Source organism: Bactrocera oleae, chromosome 4 (assembly GCF_042242935.1).
Source record: "Bactrocera oleae isolate idBacOlea1 chromosome 4, idBacOlea1, whole genome shotgun sequence".
Taxonomy (NCBI): domain Eukaryota; kingdom Metazoa; phylum Arthropoda; class Insecta; order Diptera; family Tephritidae; genus Bactrocera; species Bactrocera oleae.
Genome location: NC_091538.1, coordinates 37,169,930 through 37,193,019, shown reverse-complemented (window position 1 = coordinate 37,193,019; position 23,090 = coordinate 37,169,930). Strand labels below are relative to the sequence as shown.

General features: G+C 32.6%; 1 protein-coding gene and 1 long non-coding RNA gene across 2 annotated transcripts; one reads left to right on the top strand and one right to left on the bottom strand.

The window, feature by feature from the left end:
• Positions 1-266: 266 nt before the first annotated feature.
• ana (anachronism) lies at positions 267-22,108 on the bottom strand. Its single transcript, XM_070109334.1, has 7 exons — positions 21,964-22,108; positions 21,498-21,806; positions 4,918-5,230; positions 4,789-4,849; positions 4,490-4,723; positions 2,951-3,023; positions 267-2,815 (listed from the first exon to the last, which is right to left on the bottom strand). The coding sequence occupies exons 2-7, from the start codon at positions 21,776-21,778 to the stop codon at positions 2,293-2,295; spliced, it is 1,485 nt and encodes a 494-aa protein (XP_069965435.1). The 5' UTR covers positions 21,779-21,806; positions 21,964-22,108; the 3' UTR covers positions 267-2,292.
• Positions 7,520-10,084, top strand: LOC118682825 (uncharacterized). The gene is made up of 3 exons (XR_004978633.2): positions 7,520-7,700; positions 7,757-8,088; positions 8,228-10,084. It is a non-coding gene; the product is annotated as an uncharacterized lncRNA (long non-coding RNA).
• Positions 22,109-23,090: the final 982 nt, after the last annotated feature.

Genomic DNA, 23,090 nt, shown 5'->3' with positions numbered 1-23,090 from the left:
CTTTTGAATTGCACCTTGTATGTATACTCTCTTGTTTTACTGAAGAATCAGTGTTAATGTTTTCTATTACACAGTTTTTTGGGGCTCCCTTTTTTACTGCCAGCTTCGGAGGATTGTTTTTGCGCTTGATTGGTGCAGACAGCCATTTGATGATGAATTGTTTTATATTTAGGGAAATTTTTTCAAAATTATCGTTACTTGAAGAAACAAAAAAAATTATTTTCTATGCATATAAGGTATTTTTTATCAACAAAAAAATGAGTAAATACACTTGCGCTTATTTATTTTGCTTTATTGATAGTTAGCTACATTCGAATTATACAGAATGTTAATTACTTCGTTATTTTACATATCACGGAAAAATTTCCGATTAGTTTGCCATTTATTTAATGCATAGTTATATAACACTGACTACAAGTATAATTAATAATTATTTAACAAAAATTTCGTTTTTGTCCAGGTATTATATAGGCTAAGTAACTTAAGTAAAGTACAATTATTAAACGTTTTGAAATAAGAAATTTTTGTCATCATATACATACATATAGGATGTACGTAACTCAATGTATGTAGTACATATACTTAGGCATATAAAGAAAAATAATGGCGAAATGTGAAGATTGGCAATTCAAAATATCATTTTCATATGCCATATATGTATATATAAAATAAATAGTACCATCCCTGCAAAAGTGCGACGAATCAAGAATTAGTCGCAAAGGATATGACCTTTGAAGAGGTCGCCTGGAATGATGAAAAATAATGCTAATCGTTTTAAAGGTTGTACGGATCTAAATTTAACAACATTGAATTGTCTGCTATTATTTTATTATATTTATTATTTCGTTTCGAACTGTATCATATTGAAAGTAATACGTGTATGCTCATATTAAAGACAATTTTTTGTTGAGATATAATTACATATATAAGTATGTATATAATAAATATGTTCACGTACATACACATAGTCATACAACTATTTTTGTTTAAAATTATGAAAAAAATTTACTTGCAAATGAAGGTAAATATTTTTTTCTGCATAGTTTCTTCTAGCAAGGACTAGAATTTTAATTTCGTTTCTCTATGAAATTCACATAATATTTTAAGTATATATTGAATACATATTTTTCACTTCCATTACGAAAAGAGCATCATATGTTCATATGTTTATGTCACATTAGTTTGAGACAATAAAATGCAATAAATAATATGGATAATAACTAAAAAAGTATTTGTAAACAAAGTTACATAAGTAATCTAATTTTTAAAGTATAAATATTGTGTTTTAAAACAAAAACAAAAAACTTGTTTTAGTATATAAATATATAGAAGCCAAAACTACAAAACTCACAGTCTCTAAAGAAAACTATATTATTCTATTCGTTGCGGCAGAGGCGATATGTAAATACCAATCTTGAGTAATGCCTTTTGAATCATCTAATCATCTCTTATGGACTGTTGGTACTGGGAGCGTTTGTATTTATGAATGAATGTAAAGGCACAAACAGTCACCGAGGCAAAACCGTGTTCCGAATCAGCTGATACGACCTATCTTATGAGAGCGCAATGTTAATGATCAGTCACCACCGCTACTACCGTCCGTTTCAACAGACCGGATTTTTCCCGTAGAAACGGGTGAACTGAGAGTGAGAGAGCAATCTCTTGTAACGCAGGTTGTCAATCTCGATATTTTGTAGTAATAAAAAAATGAACTTGAATATATTTAAAATATTCTTAAAATAACTCAAAATCACAGTCGAATACATTTATTTATAAACATTTATTTATTAATAGGTAAACTATTTTTAATAGTTGGATTTTAGCTTTGAGCTTTTACATTAAGAAAAATTATAACTAAAAACCAAATGTGTGAAAAATCGTGTATACAAATTGAACAATGGCAACATTGGTGTAATGAAAACAAAAGAGAACAACTCATTTCTGCGTTGTAACTACGGGCATAACTTTTGACAAATTTGGTTTGATACGGGTGGTAAGTAAGGAAGGGAGGAATGTCGGTGACTGTTTGGGCACTAAGATTTGATGCGTATTGCATAAATTAAATTCATATTTGTGTGTGTTACTGTCGATGTGAATTCTTTTGAAGATTTTTTAAATAGACTTATAACCTATGCTTCTAAGTTTATGTATATATGTATGTAAGTGTTAAAATCTAATTAAGTTAAACGGCCTACTGAACAGGGAAGATTACACATTACATGCTTATGGATTTTGTGTGTAATGTTTTAAGCGGTTCATGGATGGGATAATTCTTTGGATTACTACTTTCGTTTAAAAGGCAGGATAAGTTATAGAATATTCGGGATGTAGCTGATGTTGTTTGTGAGAATGGTGAGTACGTCGATGAGTGTTGTGTCGACTATAAACTTTAAATTGTAGACTACCATTTTGGGATTGGTTAGATTCAAGATGAGCCTTTTGTTTCGAGGTGGCTAATCGGTTATCCTGCTTTTCAATGTTCACACGTAGGTTACGCTTATTACTACGATGGTTATGATCGTGATAAGCTATGTGAAAGCTTTGAAGGGCAATATTTTGGTCGGATTGGCGTTTTTTTGCGCTGTGCTTAGGTTCCGCATCACTCGATGTGGACAATTGGAATAGATTATCAGCGGTCAGAGTTTTTTCTGATGTAGAATGTTGCTCATCCGGTTGGAAGTCTTCCTCAGAGGTCTTAGAGTGGTTAAATAATTGTCGTCGTAAGTTTCCACGCAACATGTCGTGAACTTCTTTTTTAATATTTTTTGGTGCAAATGATGCATATCCTATCAATTTAACATCTAATCTTGGATATCTGAAAATTAAAAAAAAAAACACTAAATTAAATTTGGAAACTAAAATTGCAGATTTTAAGAACACAATGAAAATAATAATAATTTGGACAGGAAGTCAAGGCGATTTATTTAATGGCTTGCGTAGTTTTGCTAACCTTGGCACTTCGTGCGCTGCAAAAGGAGACATAGACGTGTGCGGTCCGTAGTAATTCCACGGGATTGCAAATTCTGAAATACAAATATGAAGTAAAAATAATATTATCGCCTTTTGGATTCCTTACTGTAAAACAAAAGCACATATTTTTGAAGCTTTGAAGTACGTATTTACACTTCTTATATTAGCGCATGCGGCAAACAGTTTAGTCACACAAATTTACATACATATCACTGCCAAATCAATTATAAAAACGGGCGCGTACTTTTCAAAATTAATAGTATAATACTTCACACTATACAATGCGTATATAATATAATGATCAATGTACCCATTCCTCAACCATTAGCATAGATTCCTACATTCATATAATAGTGAAAACAAATATATAATAAATATTTTAAGCTATCATACTACTTCTGCTACTTACTTCAGCAAATGTAAATTAGACCTAAAATTGTATATACCATATACTTTGGAAGGCAATGTTATCGAGTGTTTTCTAGTTACAACGCGTTTAAAGACAAAAAAAACTGAGGTGTAACTCGAAAAAATATGTTCGAAATATTCTTTTTTGTATGCTATTTTTAAAGATTTAGACTATCGAAATATGCGGAAACAAAATAAATGTTTTTTTCGAATTTTCATAGGTTGAAATTATCTAGTCAGTCTACATACACTTACTATATTTATTTATTTGCCCCAAAATAATAAACAACTGTGCTTACTTTGTTGTTTTGAAAAGGTTATTATTATATATTTATATATATAATATTTACATTATTCTGCACCTACGGTTTTAAGTGTGTAATTGAATCAAATTATTCTTTTGAATAAAGCAATAACTTATATTAGCCAAAAGCTACGACAAATCATGCAAAATCAACAAAAGTATAATGAGTCTTAAACAGCGCAAACTTAAAACAGCGATCATTTTTAATATTAATAAGTTTCAGTACTTTTACACTGAATAATAATATTCAGCTCACAAACAACTAAAAACCAGAAACGTAGAAAAGCAATGCATATTATTTCACAACAAATACACATATGCATACATTTGTAAATATTGCGTCCTTACCGAGTCGGATTTCATTTTTTTGTTTTTGGAACTTTTGCAGAAATATTGAATTTAGTAGGGGTTAAGGAATTCTGCCTACATTGTTAAAAAGTCAAAAGGAAACTCATGAAGGCTGAAACTTAATGACGAAGAATCGGATTTGCCAACTACGAAGTGTCTGATTTACAGCGTCAATCTAGACATTATCGTCATAAAAGCGAGCCATTCAGCTGAGCTTACGTAAGTATATAAACAAATTATGTACATACGTTTTTCTTGGAATGAAGTGTTGCATATACTTGTAGTATATGTATGTTTGTACATACATATGGAAGTATGCAAATGTTATGACTTAAACGTTTAAGGAATGTAGTGAGTTTCTTCAAATCTAATTATATATTTAATAAAAACTGTATTTTGAAATCAGTTCTACTTGTTAAAATGGCGGTGTTATTTAGGCATGGTTAACGCAACACATACCTGCCTGATCACATTTGGGTGGATTGAAAAACAGTCCCGGCTTGAGTGGATTCTCCTCTTCGTCATGTACTTCGATCATCAACCAGCCAATTTGAATAGGTTGCTGGCGAGATTGCTGCTGCTGTTGGCGTTCGACACTTTCCCAAATGTATATGGCGCGCCTGATGTCAATCTCGACCCACCCGGTTTTGGATATATTCATCATTGTTGTATTGCAAATATGCTTCTTACGTTCTGAAAATTAATGATATGAATAACTTAGTGCGACTTCAAAAAATTTGTGAGTAACGGAGACATACCTCGCTTGTTTCTGCGCAATTGTCGTACAATGGAAACTGTAACACGTATTTGTGGAGTTAGCTAGTGAAAGAATATAAGGAAATTTCGCATTTTGTTTGCCTATATGCCTCAATATGGTTCGGATTTACCGTTAGAGGATCACCACAGGTTTTAGTCTCTTTGTCACCATCGTCGTTTAATGCGTTGGGATCGTCTGTATTGTTTGGATTGACTTTATATAGCCGAAGTATTGCGCTGTCCAGATTCAAATTGTCACGCTTTGGTTCAAAAAGACTGTCAGAAAATCGAATTGTCACGTTGTTGTCATGCATCCAGGAGCTTTCGGTAGACTCTGAGTTGCATATGGGGTATGCTGCTATTTCGTGCAATGGGTGACCTTGAGTCTCATCTGAATTACTTGCTTGGAAAGCTGATTGCAAACGATTCTTTATATCATTAATACTGTAAGATATAAATCAAAATTGATGATTTGTGATTATCAACATAATATATACGAAAGCTACATAGATAAAAATGTAATGCTGATGCTGACATTTCGTACTTTTGTCTTTTAAATGCATTACCTATTACAATTCCAACTATCTACATACATATATATCATTAGTTAGTTAAAAAACAATTTTGCAGCCATGGTTAGGTATTGGCATAATTCTCAGTTAAAAGTTTTTCTACAAATTCTTTTTTCATGTCACTCGTAATGTTATTTTGGAATTGGACCAGAGGGGGAATTACCGGAGGGGTCTACAACTTAAAGCTATCACTTCCCGGTCCAACATACTAACTATTTGTCTGGAAATACATATTATTGTGCTAGTCTTGCTTAATATTTTGAATAATAGTTATATATATGTATGTGTATTATATATTTTGAATTAAACACTCCCCAATACTTTTTAATAATTTAAATTTTTTGCTCTCAATTTAAAAACGGTCTGCCTTAATAAACGCAACCACGTTTCTATCGCAAAGTATACATATATATGTAAGTATATTTCCTTCTGTGTCTATAGAGTTGTTTATATTAGGTCTACCTTTCGGAAGGGTACGAAAATAAATAAGAAAAAAAAAGAAAACATTACAATTAGAACACACACAAAAAATTACTGTAAGGGCTGTAATAGTTCAAGGGAGGAGTAAGACTTTTTAATTGTTTACCTTACATGAATGTATAATATCTTAAAAATGGTGAATCTAAATCGAGCAAAATTTACGAAGTTTCGAGCTTGTTAGAACGTTTTACAACAGATTTCAAAACTTTAAAGTGTTTAAGCCACAACTCACGTTTTCAAAGAAAAACGATCGTATTGAAATTTTAAGCACTATTTCTGCTATAATTTCCGAGATTTTATTTTTTAATTTGGTAATATTTTTCATTTTACAATAAAATAGATTCTAACTGTTTCATCAAAAAAAAAATATATATAAAAATGGGTCTTGTTTCACACGAATTAACCCTACTCTAATTTAACATTAATCAAATGCATGTCACTTAAACATCGAATCAAACTACGCTAAACGAAATTCATTAGCGGGATATCAATTGTATTGGGATATTTTCCATTAACCGATACTACTTCCTAACATACTTCTCTTCTTTTATGTTTTTTTCTTGTTCCATGACAACACAATTTTGTTGAGGTCTATGCAGTGTTTTAATTATTACTACTTATTTGATGTAAACACGTATTTCTTATTATTTAATTTATTCAAATGAATACAAATATTCCAATACAAACCAAAGTCATGGCTTCACTATATAAAATGTACAAGTATACAGTTTCAAATTCTTTGAACGGTTGCAAGAGCGCTCGGTTTCAAATGAATTCGTTCACAAATTTGAATTCTGTTATCTATTTTTTGTATGTAATATGCAAATATGTATACATAGAATAATAGAAATATTTTGAAAAATTGTAAATAAGGAGAAAATTAAGATACTCAAAAATATTTAAATTACATTTTTAAGAACACATAGCGGTATTAAATGTAATAGTGTACCAGTATACATAAAATAATTCTAATAAAAATGATAACTTTACTTTTTTATATTAACATAAAATATTAAGTTGCTTTCATATGTATTTCTTTTAACCGCAAAGGAGTTAGTTCGATTATTATTTTATTTAAAATGAGAACTGTAATTAATTCAAGGATGTTTTATAATAAATAGACAAAAATATGGAGTAAAGAAATTATGAATTTTTAATACTTAAAGATTAGGAAATTCCTGTTATAAATTTGGCCTTGAAAATATTAGTAGCGGGTATTCAATACATTCTGGTGGATTAGGGAATTCCCGTCTTTAGTATTTCTTTGAAACTATTAAGCGGGTAGGTATTATGCTTATTGTTCTACCACATTCAAGCTAATTCATTGTAAGCAAAATGTGAGACCATCATCCCAACATACAAATGAAATATGCAACACGCTCTAAGTGTTGGGCAGTCGAACCGCACAAATATTTACGAAAATTTTCTGAAAAGGAATGCAGAAAAACTAGACTCAATTTGTTAGACTCTTTTTGCTCGTGTGAATGCACAGAGCGACACCAAAAGAGAATTTTACGAAAACGAGGGTCAAAAAAATCTGTGTGTAAAAGCCGTCTTATAGAGTCCAGATGTCTTTTTATCTACATAAGTATGTATATACAGTGGTGGCCACGAATTTAGCACACACGTCATTGTTTTTAGTAGGCATTTTTCCACTGATCTAAAACATTTCAGGGAAAAGTCCAGTTTCTGGTTGGCACTTCTGCAATTCCGTTACTTTTTACACGTTTTATTTTCATCAGTTATAAAATAAACGCGGTTTTTGTCAATAGTATTGATTTAAAGCTGGACACGAATTTGGCACATTTTCTAGTTTGGTGATATTCGGTTTAAGTTTTGGGGTGGACAACAATTCATTCGAGGTAATTATAAACAGAAATTATTAAACTAGTTTATAAATATTGTCGATTGAAACTAGAAATAGCAAAAGGTCGCTGATGTTCAGAAGCAAAGAGGGATCTAATCCAAGCAAAACTTTTACTAAAGTTTGGCACAACAAAAAACGTAAAACAGACTCCACGACCGTGAAAAACGTCTCCAAATGAGAACGAAATAATTCGAGGGATTTTTGTTAACCGTTCAGAAGCTCCAAGGACATACAAGGACATACAGAAGGAATTCGAGACGAACTACGATATTGCTGTATCCTTAAAAACTGTGAGACGTCCGCTGATTAATCGAAATTTTGTAGATTCGAATATGATGGAAAAATGTATGTGGGCGACCTCAAAACAAGCAGTACGATCCAAGGTACACAATCAAAACCGTTTTACATGGTGGGGAGCCTTTTATTTGGCACGGTGTAGACCCCATAGTAAAAATTGACAGCACAATAGATTAATATCTGTACAAGAAAATATTTGAGAATGATATGATTACTTTCGCTTAGGACAATTTGCCTTTAAAGCGGATTTTTATGCATGAAACCGACCAAAGCACACATCGCGACTCGTGAAGAGTACAAATAAATCGATGTTTTAGGATGGCCAGCCCAGTCTCCCGAACTCAATCCAATTGATAATTTATGGAATGACATAGAGCATTATGTGGAAAAAAAAACGTAGAACTTAGCAGATTTGTGGACCGAAATTCAAAATGCTTAGAATGCAATTAGGAAGAGACAATGCGAGATTTGAGTTGAAAATTTAAGTATTTTCTATGTACTTAACAGACTGAAGTTATCAAAAATAGAGGATTTACAACTAAATACTAAAATAAGAATTGAATTATGTCAAGGTAAGTTTCAGAAGTCGATGCAATTGATTCGTATCCAGGATAAGAAATATTTTTTTTTTTGCTCTGTTTTCTGTTTTCAAAATAAGAGTGCTAAATTCGTGATCACTATTGTACACATATCTGTAAGTAAATATTTATGTATATTTTTATAAACGTGCCCAAGTATTGTATATATGTACATTTCTATGTGTCTTATTTTCAAATAATGTGTAAAGGTTTGCTTCAATTGGGCTGAGCAATGAGCGTAATCAAAGTGACGATCATATTAACTGCAAACATCTCCTTACAATCTTTTATATGTTCTCTGCTTTGGTTTTTTGTTATTCTTTATTGTCAGCATGCTTGTGCTATTTGATGCGATGGCTGCGCACTCATTCATTCACGTCTGTCCGAATATGTTAACTTGTTGACTAGATGGCTAGTCGCTTGTTGATTTATCAAGAGTGCTCAATTGTTTGGTGTCATTTTTATTTTGCACGCTCAACTATTTGTCACGTGTACATGTATGTATACTTTATAATGTGTAGTGCTGGACATACCTATTTACAGACGTGTGCGCTTGTTTATTTGTATATACACATCCAAATGCACGGATAAATGTAAGCAAGTATGTTCGTTCATTTCGCTTTCCAGCGTGCCAGTTTGTGAGCCTGTATTGTCGATTAGTGTTGCTGCATGCCCGGCTGTCTGGTCGTCTGGGTGTCTGTCTGTGCGACTGTGCTTTCTGCGCCGTGTTCGCGTTTGTGGCTTCTGGCCCACTAAGCGCTTGCGTACAATTTACTCTTGTTGTTGCCGAGCAGCCACAACAAATAACAGACATGGCTAGACACTGTCTCGCCAGTTGCTCTTCATTATCATAAGCGGTGGTAACAGCAACAGCTGCTGTAACGTCTGCAACAATATAACCACCACCAACTACAAAAGCAATAAGAAAGCAACAACATCCGCTGCCTTGAGTTACTACCATGGAATTCCTTTACCTATTAAATTCTTCCCTTTGATGGTGGAAGAATGACATAGATACCTACCTATTTCCTAAAAGCACCAATTTTTTTAGATCAAACCTGTATTTTTTATACCTTATATTATATAATTTTCTACACATATTTATCTAATTAATTATATGTACATATTACATATCCATAGTCTAACTAATTTCAGTTACAGACACTGTCAGTATAGTATTTAGTCATGATATGTAAGTTAGTCTATTTTTAAACTTTTTACCAAAGGAAACGAAGACCCTCTTAGTCAAGTACTTATGTATTGTACTAGTAACTACAACGTCAAGTTAATCAATTATACAAGGGTAGTGTACCTTTAAATTTAAACAAATATTTAATTTTAATTATATTATAATATGAGTTACAAGCAGTTGCTGACCACAGTTATTAAGTTGAAGGAAAGGAAAAACTCTTATGCCCTTTGCTTAGTCTTAAAAAATGCCTTGGATTAATTGGCTTTAAGTGGCGATTTTAAAAAAATATCTCTATCAGTTGACAATGCGGTCTACTCTTAATATGCATCTTAAAAAATAAATAATGAAACTCTTATTTTAGTTTCGTTTACCAAAAACATCATAAGTTTGTATATAAATATGTATTTATGTAAGTAGGCGCAGAATTGATTGTGTTATTGTGGTACATACAATGACACAACAGCAGTATCGACCTACAAAAAGTTCATTAACGGTAGCCATTCAAACATGGCCTAGACAGATCCCAGACAGTTTCCAGACGGTCCAGCTTGTTGTTTGTTGATTACTTCACCTATAGTGGTCTATTTCGGTATATCTGTATCGCTATATATTTATACATAAATACATACATATGTACATTAAAATATTTTTTAAAACTGAATTAGAGGGATCACACAATTATTATTTTGTACAGAGGGGCATCCGCAGTTCAAATTTTTTTTAATTGGGCGTGGTCCCGCCCTCTAATAAGTTTAATGTGCATATCTCCTTTACCACGGAAGCTATAATAACAAAATTCACCGCCCACGTTTAGGTTAAACCTTATATCTTGGGATTTGCTCCACCGATTTCAACCAAATTTGGTACATAACATTATTTTCATATTTCTATGTTATAGTACGAAAATGGACGAAATCAGATACAACTACGCCTATTTCCCATATAACATCAACAGTATGCAAATCAAGCAACAATGATTATATCGTGAATAATGCGTTTAAAGTATGTGACCAAAATTATCTAAATTGAGCCAAAACTCTTCAAGCCCCTAGGTACTGAATATGTGGACGCCAGTGCCTATAGTTGACTTTTTACCGAAAATATCGGTCAACATAGAACAAGGCGGCAAGATCCACAAAGAAATCTAAAACGAGTATACCATTTGACTTTACGAGAGTATAAATTGTTCGGTTACATCCGAACTTAGTCCTTCCTTACTTGTTTTATTTAAAAAACAAGTTTTTGTGTGAATTAGGGAATATACTATATAGATTGAACAATATACAAAAATTACAGACTTCTTCAAATAACATTTTAAAGATAAAGTCTTAATGCAAATGAAGTATTGAAAATTACAATTTCTAAAAGTATTAATTGCAGTGGTTCACTGTGATAACTGTCACTCGAAGCCACGTCAAAGAATTGAAATGCAACTGCAATGCCGGCTCAAACAAACTTCGGTACCGACAAAGCACTGATTGGGACGCAATTGTCGACAGCGAAGGCAACGCTGACGCAGCTACAGAAATACTACATATTCAGATAAATGGCGACCAGACGTAAAATGAGTAAACTTCACCAGACACCATACGCCAGACGCCGCAGCTAGACGCAGCAACAGACTAGCCGATTCTGCATACAATAGCCATAATAATAATAATAATAACAACAACCATTCGACTATAGCAGTTTAGGTGCATGGGTTCGAGCATACTTTACATAAAGATAATGCGTCTGGTATTTTTGACCACTTGTCTTGTCTGCCGGCTTGTCTGGCCATCTCCTTAATGACCGCCCAACCTAAGCCGGTGTTCGTGTGCATTTGAGGACCGCCAGCTGGCTGCAGATGACGTTGCATAAAATGCTAGTATCATTCTACAATAGTTTGTTTGCGAGTGCGCTTTCGTTCATCTGTTTTGCCTTTTCATACTTATGTATATATGTAAGTGTGCTTGTATATATATACATACATATGTGGATCGCGGTGGCCATGATCTGTTTGTTACATATTTACATACAAGTATATAGCAAGTTTTGACCAAGGGTAAAGCAACTGTCCGAGTATATACATATGTATTTAAATGTACATACATATGTACTAAGATATTTATTCATATTAAAATATAACCTTTTCAAATTTTGATTTTTGTGTCGACCACAATTTCTTAAATGCGGGCATAATTCGTAATGATCCACTTACGACAAATATTTTGAAAGTTACAGTTATGGAATTATTATTTGGTTATGTATGTACATAGTGTGTACTTCCTTCTCCTTCAACTTCTGTGTCAGTCAAGAATGATAGAAACGTGTATTACGACAGTTTCGTACCGTTACTTCTCTTGGAGTGCATGTGACGGAAAACATACATTAGTGTATGACGTAATGAACGAAAGGAGGATAATGCTTTGTTTACAATTGTCGTTCTTGCATATTAATATACATTGTATGTGTTTTTAGTTTTATCAGAGGCCAATAGAGATGATATAAAAATATATGAACAAATAAAATCTTCCGAAAACTTTTTTTCATGAGTACTTTGACAGCTGGTTTGTTAGCCAATTATACCTTTAAAAACACCCTTTATCTACGTGCTAACGCGGCATACGATCGAGTAATTAAAAATATCTTGTAGATATGTACAGCATTTTAAAGGCTTATAAATATAGACATGTATTTCATTAACCGTCTCCGATACATCTAATATTCATACATAAGTATGTAGTAAGTACATACAATGAATGATAAAAATAGTATTGCGACATGCGATCAACAATGGCAGGAATACTGTGAAATTTACATTTAAATTGAAATAATCACTTTTATAAAGTCGTGAAAAAATATTAACTTATTAGATTGTAATGAAACATTTTTAAAAATATATAGACAAATATTTGGATAATTTGTATATTACTATCACAATTCGTTGCAGAGAGTGTAATAGTTTTGTTCACCTAACAGTTCTTTGAAACACCTAAAACCAAGCGTGATAATTACTAAGTTATATGTATATGCAAAATTATCCGGACGATAAGTATTGATTTCCGGATATCTCCCCGTCTATTCGTCCGTCTGGTGCAAACAATAACTACAGTAAAACTATTGCAGATGGACACAATCGCACTATTGGCATGCCCACAAAATTGAGTTAATCAAAAACTTTAAAGTGCTATAACTAAGTTACCAATTAAGCTATAAAATTTCGTGCAGATCATCACTGTAAAAATGGGGACTTGTGTTGAAACATTTTGGAAAGTCTCCCCAACAGGCTTTTTGTACATATCTACCTCACTTGGTGGAAACAACAACAAGACTTCTTATTGTGCTATGAAAATGGGTGAAACCTGGTGATAACCACTCCCACCTTCTATACAAAGGCTATGTGAAAAGTAAAGCGTCATATGCATTGTATTTTACAATAAACATGGTACGAAAGGGTTACGTGTAGGCCACTCGCTACTTTTGTGCGAAATCTGATATCTCAACAACTGCTCGACCAATTTCAACCAAATTTAGTACATAAAATTATTTTGACATATTTATGTTACGGTTCCAAAATGGGCCAAAGCACCACATTCTTTCAATGTGTGCCAACTCTGATATTAAAATGCTTGAAATCGAATTATACATTTTCAAAACCCATCTTCTCCAATCTAACAATATGTCCCGAAGGAAAAATTAGATACAATTTGATGAGTGAGCTACAATATACCTAATACTTAATATGTCGTTTTGTCAAAACTTGAAAACACTCGCCTTTGAAACAGAGAATTGCTAGAGAAGGGCTGATTAAATGATATGATGTGATTACGATGTTTCCAGAAATAGTTTTTTTGTAAACAAAGGTATACTTTGATATATTATGTGAAATTAATTAAATCTATAAAATTGAAAATTCAATTAAGCTACAAAAAAATTTTGGCAACTTGTTCCTCCGATGGAAAGGTGAAAAAACTCTAACGCTCTATTTGCACTATTGTTATTATACAAGTAATCGGACACAACACTCATTTTTAAAAATCCATCTTGCAACATGTTACTACAGAAAATAATCGTTTTCTTCAATCATAAATATGAAACTACGAGTATAATACTATACTACAATTTTTAATAAAGTGAATTTTATTTAGTAATGCATATATTAAAAGTTGTCCAATATTTTATTCGAAATGGTCATCTTTTGGATTCCTACAAGCCCAAAAACGATTCGGCCATTGATCAATAGCGGCACGCACAGTTTCTATTGGTATTGATGGCGCTGCTCGCCCAAAGATTTTTTATGGCACTCCTAATTTCTATGGGATATTTGACAGACTATGTTCTCCACCTCTGACCATAAACTGTAGTCCAATGGATTCAGATATGGACTTCGCGAGGACCTATCGTCTGCAACTAAACCACGAACATTGCTTTTAAGCCACTACAGGGTGGATTTTGGCTTGTGTGCTGAAACAGAATCGTGCTGGAAGATCCAATGCTCCTTATTGAAGAGAGTATTGCTTAACCACTTAATCACGCCTTCTAAAAAAATCTTCTGGTACACTTTTGCCCTGGTTTTAACCCCCTTTTCACCGAAATGAAGAGGTGTAACGCCTTTACAGGAGACTCCCGCCAAACTATTACAGCAGCTGGACGCTGAAGCTTGAATTAACATTAACTGCCACGCCCATAAAACGCCATTAATCAAAAACAAAAAAATTGCCATAACTAAGCTCCAATATAGGATACAAGACTGTTATTTGTACACGGGATCAAATTAGGGAGGGGCATCTGCAGTTAACATTTTTTGTTGTCCCGCCCCCTTATAGGGCGAGAGACATTTAATTTTATCTCTGGGATGGTATGACATGACTTTATAGGAACCACGTTCAAAATTAGACAGTGGACGTGGCACCACTTTCAGGTGAAAACCCATATCTTGGGATCTGCTTAAGGGGTTAGGGTAGTCAGAGTTTTTAAAAAATCATTCAAATTTTGCATTTTCGTTAAGTGTAATATCTTTAAAGTATACCTTTTGAGTTATTCGACTAACAACAAAGAGTGCTCGGGCACTTCAAAGCGGTCGGGAGCAGGTAGCTAGCGGCAGCTGCAAAATACTTTAAATGTGTTTCTCTCAAACTATGTTTTTTTAATTGGTGACAACTGTAACTCAAAAACCGCTTAATAGATTTTAATGAAATTTATACAGCTTTTAGAATACATAATAATCTCGGGCCTGATCTATTTAAAAAACTAATTTCGTGGCTTCAAGTCAAAACATTTTATATTAATGCCATATTACTACTTTTGTAAAATAACATAATTTAATAGCAAAAAAATTGCTGAAAATTCTTATTTTCTTGCGCCTCTGACTAACACTAACCCCTTAACCGATTTTAACCAAATTCGGTACATAACATTCTTCTCATATTTCTATGGTATAGTGCGAAAATAGTCGAATCGGGTTACAACCACGCCTATTTCCCACATTTAAATTCCATTATTTCACTTTCCGCTATGCAAACTAAGCAAATAATATAAAGAATTATCAAACGAGTACACCGTTTGACTTCGCGAGGGTAGAAAATGTTCGATTACATCCGAACTTAGCCCTTGTTTCACTTTACATTATATAAATTGGGGATCAATGACGTTATCGAAATAAAGCTTTGCAAACAAAGTGTATTTAAGGTGTGCGATAACAGTGAATCCTTTTGGCTAAAATTAATTAAATAGCTAGTAAACCTGGTTTCATTGTACCTAATATACGAATTTAAAGCTTTCGGTTATATTTACATGTATCGGCCAATAAGATGTCTTAGCAAAATAAAGTCAACGTAAGATATTGGATGTACTACAGCCTAATTCCGAAAGTATGTGTAATATTTTAATGAGATTAAGTAGATTTACTAAAAATAAAGTGCTTTAGTGCTCCATATGAATCGAATCGGTCTGGACCTTGGCCTAAACCTCACATCCCTATATTAATGAATTCCTAATACTTGTTTGATTTTTTCTTCATATACATACCTAATATATTAAATTTAACCTTTTGATTCAGTCATTTGAGTTAATTGGGTGGATTTTAGAGAGAGAGTATAATATGTTCGATTACACCCCGAACTTGTGCCTTCCTTACTTGAATGTGTTGCTATTGACATATATACACATATGGATAAAACTTATACCGTTCGCATGCACGTCAACGGGAACACAGGTAAAAAAGCGTTGGCCCAAATTTAGCGACAACAATAACTACAAACGCGGTGCCACATTTTCATTGGTCGATTTTATTTCTCTTTTGCTCGTCACACTTAACACAGTCGTATACAGAAGTACATTTCATCGCTGTTCTGTATAAGTAGTAAATACACATATCGGATAATTGCGTATCGTTTACGGGGGATTTGTGGTTGCGATGTGGTTTTGCGTGTTGCAACATTGAATTCTGCTACAATCACATTTTTAACGCACATTAAATTTCAAGTATTGTTTGTAAAATAAAACATATCAATGTGGAAATAACCTTTGACATCATTAGTTTTATTTTGGTGAGTTAGAAATTTTTAAATTAATTTCAAGTGCATTGTGTAATGGTTAATTTTTTTTTTAATTTTTATAACTTTCTTTAGATTTTGTTCACATTTTGTTATATTTTGTTTTATTTTTATTGGTCGTATTTCGACCACTGACAATCGTAGTAATTTTAAATATACACAACCATATATTTCAATTGTTTCTTTGAGTTTTTCTTGCATTTTCTTGCCTTTTGTGACGTCATTTCTGTTACTAATGAAACCAAAAATAAACCTAGAGAAGTAAGGAAGGGCCAAGTTCGGGTGTAACATAATATTCTATACTCTTGCAACTTGCAAGTTAAATACTTTCAGGTGTCAGAAATATTAAAAAATGTAGCGAGTTCAGCTTTATTGTTCTACGAGATTACAATCGATTACAATCAAATTTGATATCATATTAACTAATTTTGAGGGTCATATCTTCTCTTAGTTTGATTACTATAAGTTACTTCATATCAGCGAAAATTATACTCAAACCATTGGGGACATAGAAATGGAAGGGCTGATTACTATAATTTTTAACATTGCTCAGGTATACTTGAGAACTTAGTATGTTAAAACAATTTTAGAAATATATATATAAATATAAACATATACATGGTGAAAAGTCAGCCGGACGTTTCAATATTGTGAATATCAGTTATATGACACTAAGGCAAGTTTCTGGCCGATTTTATCCATCATAGGCACAAAGACACACTGTTATTAGAAAAAGACGCTCTCTCAATTTTATTAAAATAACTACAATATTACATTATCGGCTTATGTGGTATAAAGTCAACTGGAAGTTCGAAAATTTTCATATTAGGTATATGGGGTTAGGGAAGTAACATATAATATTGACCCGATTCAACCCATTCTTGACTCAATGGTACAATATTATCAAAGAAATCGATTTTCAATACTAGATCTCACACATTGACCGATATGTTCGGCAAAAGTCAGCCATACGCACTGGGGTCCCCATATTTGACGTCTGGGTTATTCAAAAATTATGGGCCGATTTTTAACTTTTGGGCGTAAGATAAAATACCTTGAGGGCACTATTTGTGAAAGGTTTTATCCGGATACATTGATTGATTCTTGATTTGTATACTGGAAAGTGAATGACTTCGTAACATAGGATCTTCAGGATAATGTTATGTACCTAATTTGGTTGAAACCTTTCCTAAGAAAGTCCTAAGATATGGATTTTCTCCTAAATGTAGGTGTTGCCACGCCCATCGTCAAATTTCACACCGTCTGCTATAAAGCCCTCTTAAAAAATCTCAGTAAAATTTCAATTCGTTTCGTTATCCTGATCATTTAGTATATATGCATAACCCTAAATTTAACTCGATTATTTTCATGTTCTACAAACAACAGTTAGGTTAACCAAACTATTATACTGCGTAGCAACATGTTGAAGGAGTGTAGAAACGTTAATTTCGGCTGCACCGAAGCTATAGTACCCTTCACAAAAGCATTTTTTATAGCAACTACTTATATGTATAAGTAAATCTGAAACCGTAACTGGCCACCGGGTTGCAACCAACGGAAAACAATTTGCTTGTTCTTTCTAGCTAGATTGTTCCTATAAACAACGTCAATCCGAATTAAGGTTACTTAATAGGGAAAACTATATTTTTTAAAAACCTTTATCTTGATTTTGTTCGATCAGTTTGAGTGGTAGCTAAACATATATGCTATACTTGTAGTAGTCCAATTTGATTGAAATTGAAGCTGCCTTGCAAAATAATCTGTGCCAAATTTTGTGAAGATATCTTGTCAAAAATAAGTTTCTCATACAAAAACTTGATTTTGATGGGTCAGATTGTATGGAGTTGGTCTGATATCAGCGGTTCCAACAAATGAGCAACTTCTTGGGAAAAAAGGACGTGTGCAAAATTATTGATATCTCAAAAAATGAGGAACTAGTTCGCGTGTATACAGACAGACAAATGGACATGGCTATATCGACTCAGCTCGTCGCAAACTATTTATATATGCGACTTTATAGGGTCTTCGTTCTGGATGTTACAAAATTCGTGGCTTATTTGCTTAATATACTCTGTTCAGAGTATACTAATTATGAAAAGTTGGCGTGATTTCTAATTCTATCATTCTTGGTGGTAACTCACCGAGAGGTGGACGAAAGAAACATTATTGTGAAAACCCTTTACTGAAATTGTTCCCAAATTATGCTATAAAACCGCCATGCCCTGAGGTTTTGATTTAGGAAAAAACAATTCCTCCACTTGGTCTTGTTAGTAATGAAACCACTTAGGGGATCAATCGGCACGTCCAACTACCATTGGTAATGTCTTCTAATATTTGTTCATTGTTTGAGCGGTAGATTAACCATCACCGGGTAAAGCATCTAATGTATGGAGGAATTAAAAATGTGCCATATACAGCGGATGCATAGAGCTAATTCGAGTCTCTAAGATCAGAACATCTAGATATACTACATACATATTTGTATTTAATACGAAGAACGAACAGAAAAAAAAATTTATATCTCGTTGTTTAAAAGGTAAATAAAACTAAAAAATCAATTGCAAATATGTTAAGTAACACATAAATGATATATGTACGAAATCCTAAAAATACACTGATACACATATTTCTTAATTATCAAAAAAAAAAAATGACAAGACACATCATGTAAGTAATTTCTGAAACTTATACAACTTTGTTTTTGTTTATATTTATATTAATTACATTTGACCTCAATCGTTATCTACATATGTATGTATATTAGCATACATATATTGTATATAACTATTTTATGTAAATTTTTGGAGTATTGAATATTTAATATAAGCTGGTCTCACAGCAAAGTGCTCTATATTTCAAATGTACGTAATCCACTAAGTGGTCGTAAATAATCAGCAAAAATCATTCGTATACTAAAGGTGACATGTTTCGCACGCTTCAGCATACTTTTTTTACATAACATTAATTCAGATTTCCGAAGATTCCTTCCCCTAAAATTTATTACCACATTGTTAAATTTTTTTGTGAAAAGCAATTTGCACGGATCTGCAAGCAAGTTGAGTCTAAATGACGGTTGGTATTCCTAAGAGGATAATGACCCAAAGAACAACTCCCCAATTGTCAAGGGGTGGTTAATTTGTAATGTACCAAAAAAACTTTATTCGCCACCTCAATCACCTTAACTGGATAGATCATTTGTGGGAAGTATTACAAAGTATACATACATAAAAAGCAGAAAGAAAAAAAGAGGAACTAAAGGATGGTTTGGCACCAAATTGGCAGAAACTACAAAAAAACTCGTATTTTCCATGAGAAATCAAGTGTAGACTGTAGTATAGGCAAAGGAGGACCAAGTAAATACTAATTAATTAAGCTAGTACGGGTTTAATTTATGCGCTACGAAATTGAATATTTGAATTTTATTGTACATAATTTTAAAGTAAATCTTTTTATATTTATTTAACATAATTAAGATTTGTGTTCTTATATATTTTTCTAGTATAATCGCCTTTTATAATTAAACTTTATTTATTGACTTGCTGGTAAGGCGGCTCTTCATTGCCTTTCTGGTGTTTTTTAAAATAGCTCGTACTTCATAGCAAATCGTTTAGAATGGACTGAGCGTATGCCAATGTTACTATTTTAAGTGTTTTGGAACAATTTAGTAAAATTTTACTCAAAATTGTACATAAAAAGTTTTTCAGATAAATAATTTTAAAAATCCTTTTTGAAATAAGCAAGCTTCGCAAAATTTCAAAATTTTTAAACTCTCAAAGTTTAGTTTCTGGAGCCTTCGGCCTGACGGGTAATGTTGCATTTGTATATAATTTTAAATAATTAATTCTATGCCTTAACACACAAATATTATATGGGCAAGTGGACAGCTATCTGATTTTTCCAAGTGTAGCCTTTAGTTGCTCGGCGGTTGGTTTTGTTTATAGCAAATAAAAAAGTCAAACCTGTACTCCAGTGCAGTGATTGCAATTCGTTAATAATAAATCATGTTAATTTGCTCACCTGCACAGCTTCAAAAATTCCAAGGCACATTGTGTTTCCGAATGCTCAACATTGTAATAAACAATTTATTATAAAAGATCATAACTACAAATACAATGTACATATATACACATATACATTAAATAGATCCTTACAGGCAACATACATATGTACTATGAAACATACGTATGTACATTTGTGTGCCACATGCCCAAATATAATTCTATATTTAGAAATGAACATTTAGGAATTTCCTTGAATCGGAAGTGTTCTTAAGTGAAATACATAATCACATACATTTTTTTGAGCGTGTGATCATGATTGGCGCGTAATTAACCTCAACAGGCAGCCCATCAGGGGATATGTTACAATTTAAAATTTAAAATCTTAAGTAGACAACATTAACTCCACATGCTGAGCTTTTATTTTACTTTTATGTTCAAATACCTTCTTCATCTTATTTAAGAACGGTATTGACATAATAGAGTCTTCATAAATTGGATTGCGAGAAAAAACTTTTCAAGTCTCGAATTCAAGACTAGCATAGTTATAGGGGGCCTCTAACCTTTAGACCTCGCCGACCGCCAAAGTGGTTAAATCGCTATACCATTTTAAATATTTTTCATAAAATAATAAAATATTAGTGATAAATCAGGAGATAGTAAATGTTTTTTTTACCACTGTGTCTATTTTATTGGGTCACATATTTTAATATTATGCACATAATCAGCGTCAACACGAAATGTTATGATGTAGATAACTGAACTTATTTTTCAAATTTAAATAATTGTAAATTGATACAGCCACCACAATAATTTTGACCGAACGCGGGGTTACAAAGTCAAACGTTGCTAAAATTGAATAGTAAAAACGACACATTTCTGTTATCTATCATTAGTATGACATACAGGATACGAATTAAGTTAGAGCTTATTCCCAATTTGGCGTGTTGAATTTTGCTGAGCAAAAATTGTTATGACTTGCGTTTATATGTTAACTTAAACTATAAATGCCGGTTTTGGAGTGGAAACAAGTAAAAAATAATCATTTCACTAGTTTTGTTGTGCCACAACATAAAAAGTTTCAAATTCAGTATTTCACATTACTCGTTTTTAAATTTAATTGCATAATTTTATTAAAAACTAACTTTATTTTCTAATTTGTCGTTTCAATTTATAATTAAAAGCGCTTACCGAAACTCTTTGATAACATGAAAGCGTTGTGTGGCATCTTGACCAGCGCGATCTTCATTATTTGGATTTTGGCTCTGCATAATACTGTTCATTTGAGCTACCGTTAGGTTGAATCTAGCCAAAATTGTACGATTATTGCGGTCGACAATTTCGGTGCGAACGGTAGCATCGTCATCCATAAAGGAAGCGCCACGCTTCAATAAGTGACCATTAACTTGACCCAAAATGGTCAACAGAATGCACAGGGTAAAGACAACACATTTAAGGAGCACCATATTCATATTTTCTTTTCACTTTTTACAAATTTTCCTACGAATATAACAATATTTTTTTTACCAATTAGTTGGTTTTCTGTACTATCATTTTCATGTAAAAAAATATAATTCATAACATAAGAGATTTAGTATTTCATGATTCAAATTAAGTGTTTATTCTCCGATCACTTTATTTATATCTTTACACAAACATTATTATAACTACGCTATAAATATTGTTTATTTGCTTTTCTTCCGATTCCGGATGTCTTCACTCTAAGAACACCAAGTATGAAGTGATTTGTGCGAGGCGCTTCAGGTCTTAAATAACATTTCATTTCTGATACAATATTTGGTTTGTGTTTGGTATACTTCGCATGCGAAACGCTGTTAAATCGTTTCGTAAATGCTTGTGCTCCCCACTACTACGCTGTACGATGTTAAGGCAATGATACACCGGAAAAATACTCACGTCATTTGTCTGGATATTTTGCATATGCGTTTAGTTTTGCACTTAGAGTATTAAGTAAACCCGAGCAACATTTTCATCTATTATAAATATACCACATTTCCATATATATATACATATATACATATGTATTATACAGACGTCTAGGTATTTTCTTTGTTGTACGTAATCATATCAACAAGCGTACATATTGATTCATCAAAATTCTTTAATTGAATTGATAAACTGTTTTATATTCTAGCAGAATCAAATGAATCAAGTCTTCCCTCACAAACGAGAAAAATGTCTCCTTGAGCATCCTCGGAGAAGATTCATTCGTCATGACGAGAGACTGGTATAGGTCTAAGATGGATAGATAGACCTCGAAGTTCTGTTTATAAACTGGAATAAGAGAGCTGGTAATATATAGCATGGTTCACTTGATTAAAGGCACTGGTTTTCATGAAAGCAAATGCTCATTACAACGACTCTATTTGATCTACAAAAAAATGTTTTGCTGATTATTTAAAGAAGGTACGGTTCTCTTTATTCAAAAATGTACACACATCGAAATATTATAATATTATTTCAGTTAATGGTATTTCGGAACAATAAAACTTCAGCAGCTGTAATATAGTGCTTCATTTATTAGTTCACTTGAATAGAGGAAACAAATATTGGCTTTTATAAAAATCAGTGCATCTAATCAAGTGAACCGGACTGTATAGGGAAGATATATACATTTTATGGCAGGAGATATTTTTATTGTTAGTGTTCACCAACAGCTGAAAGAAGTTCGCACGACTGTCCAATATTTCTACAAAAATAGAGAAAGGCTAATTAACAGTGTTTTTCTTTGGAACAGTTATATCAATGTTATCAGCACCCCAA

Coding starts and splice junctions, on each gene's coding strand:
- ana (XM_070109334.1), bottom strand. CDS start 21,778: ATGAATATGGTGCTCCTTAAATGTGTTGTCTTTACCCTGTGCATTCTG. Junction 4,850..4,917: donor CCTGTGGTGATCCTCTAACG/GTAAATCCGAAC, acceptor TTCTTTCACTAG/CTAACTCCACAAATACGTGT. Junction 4,724..4,788: donor ATTGCGCAGAAACAAGCGAG/GTATGTCTCCGT, acceptor ATTAATTTTCAG/AACGTAAGAAGCATATTTGC.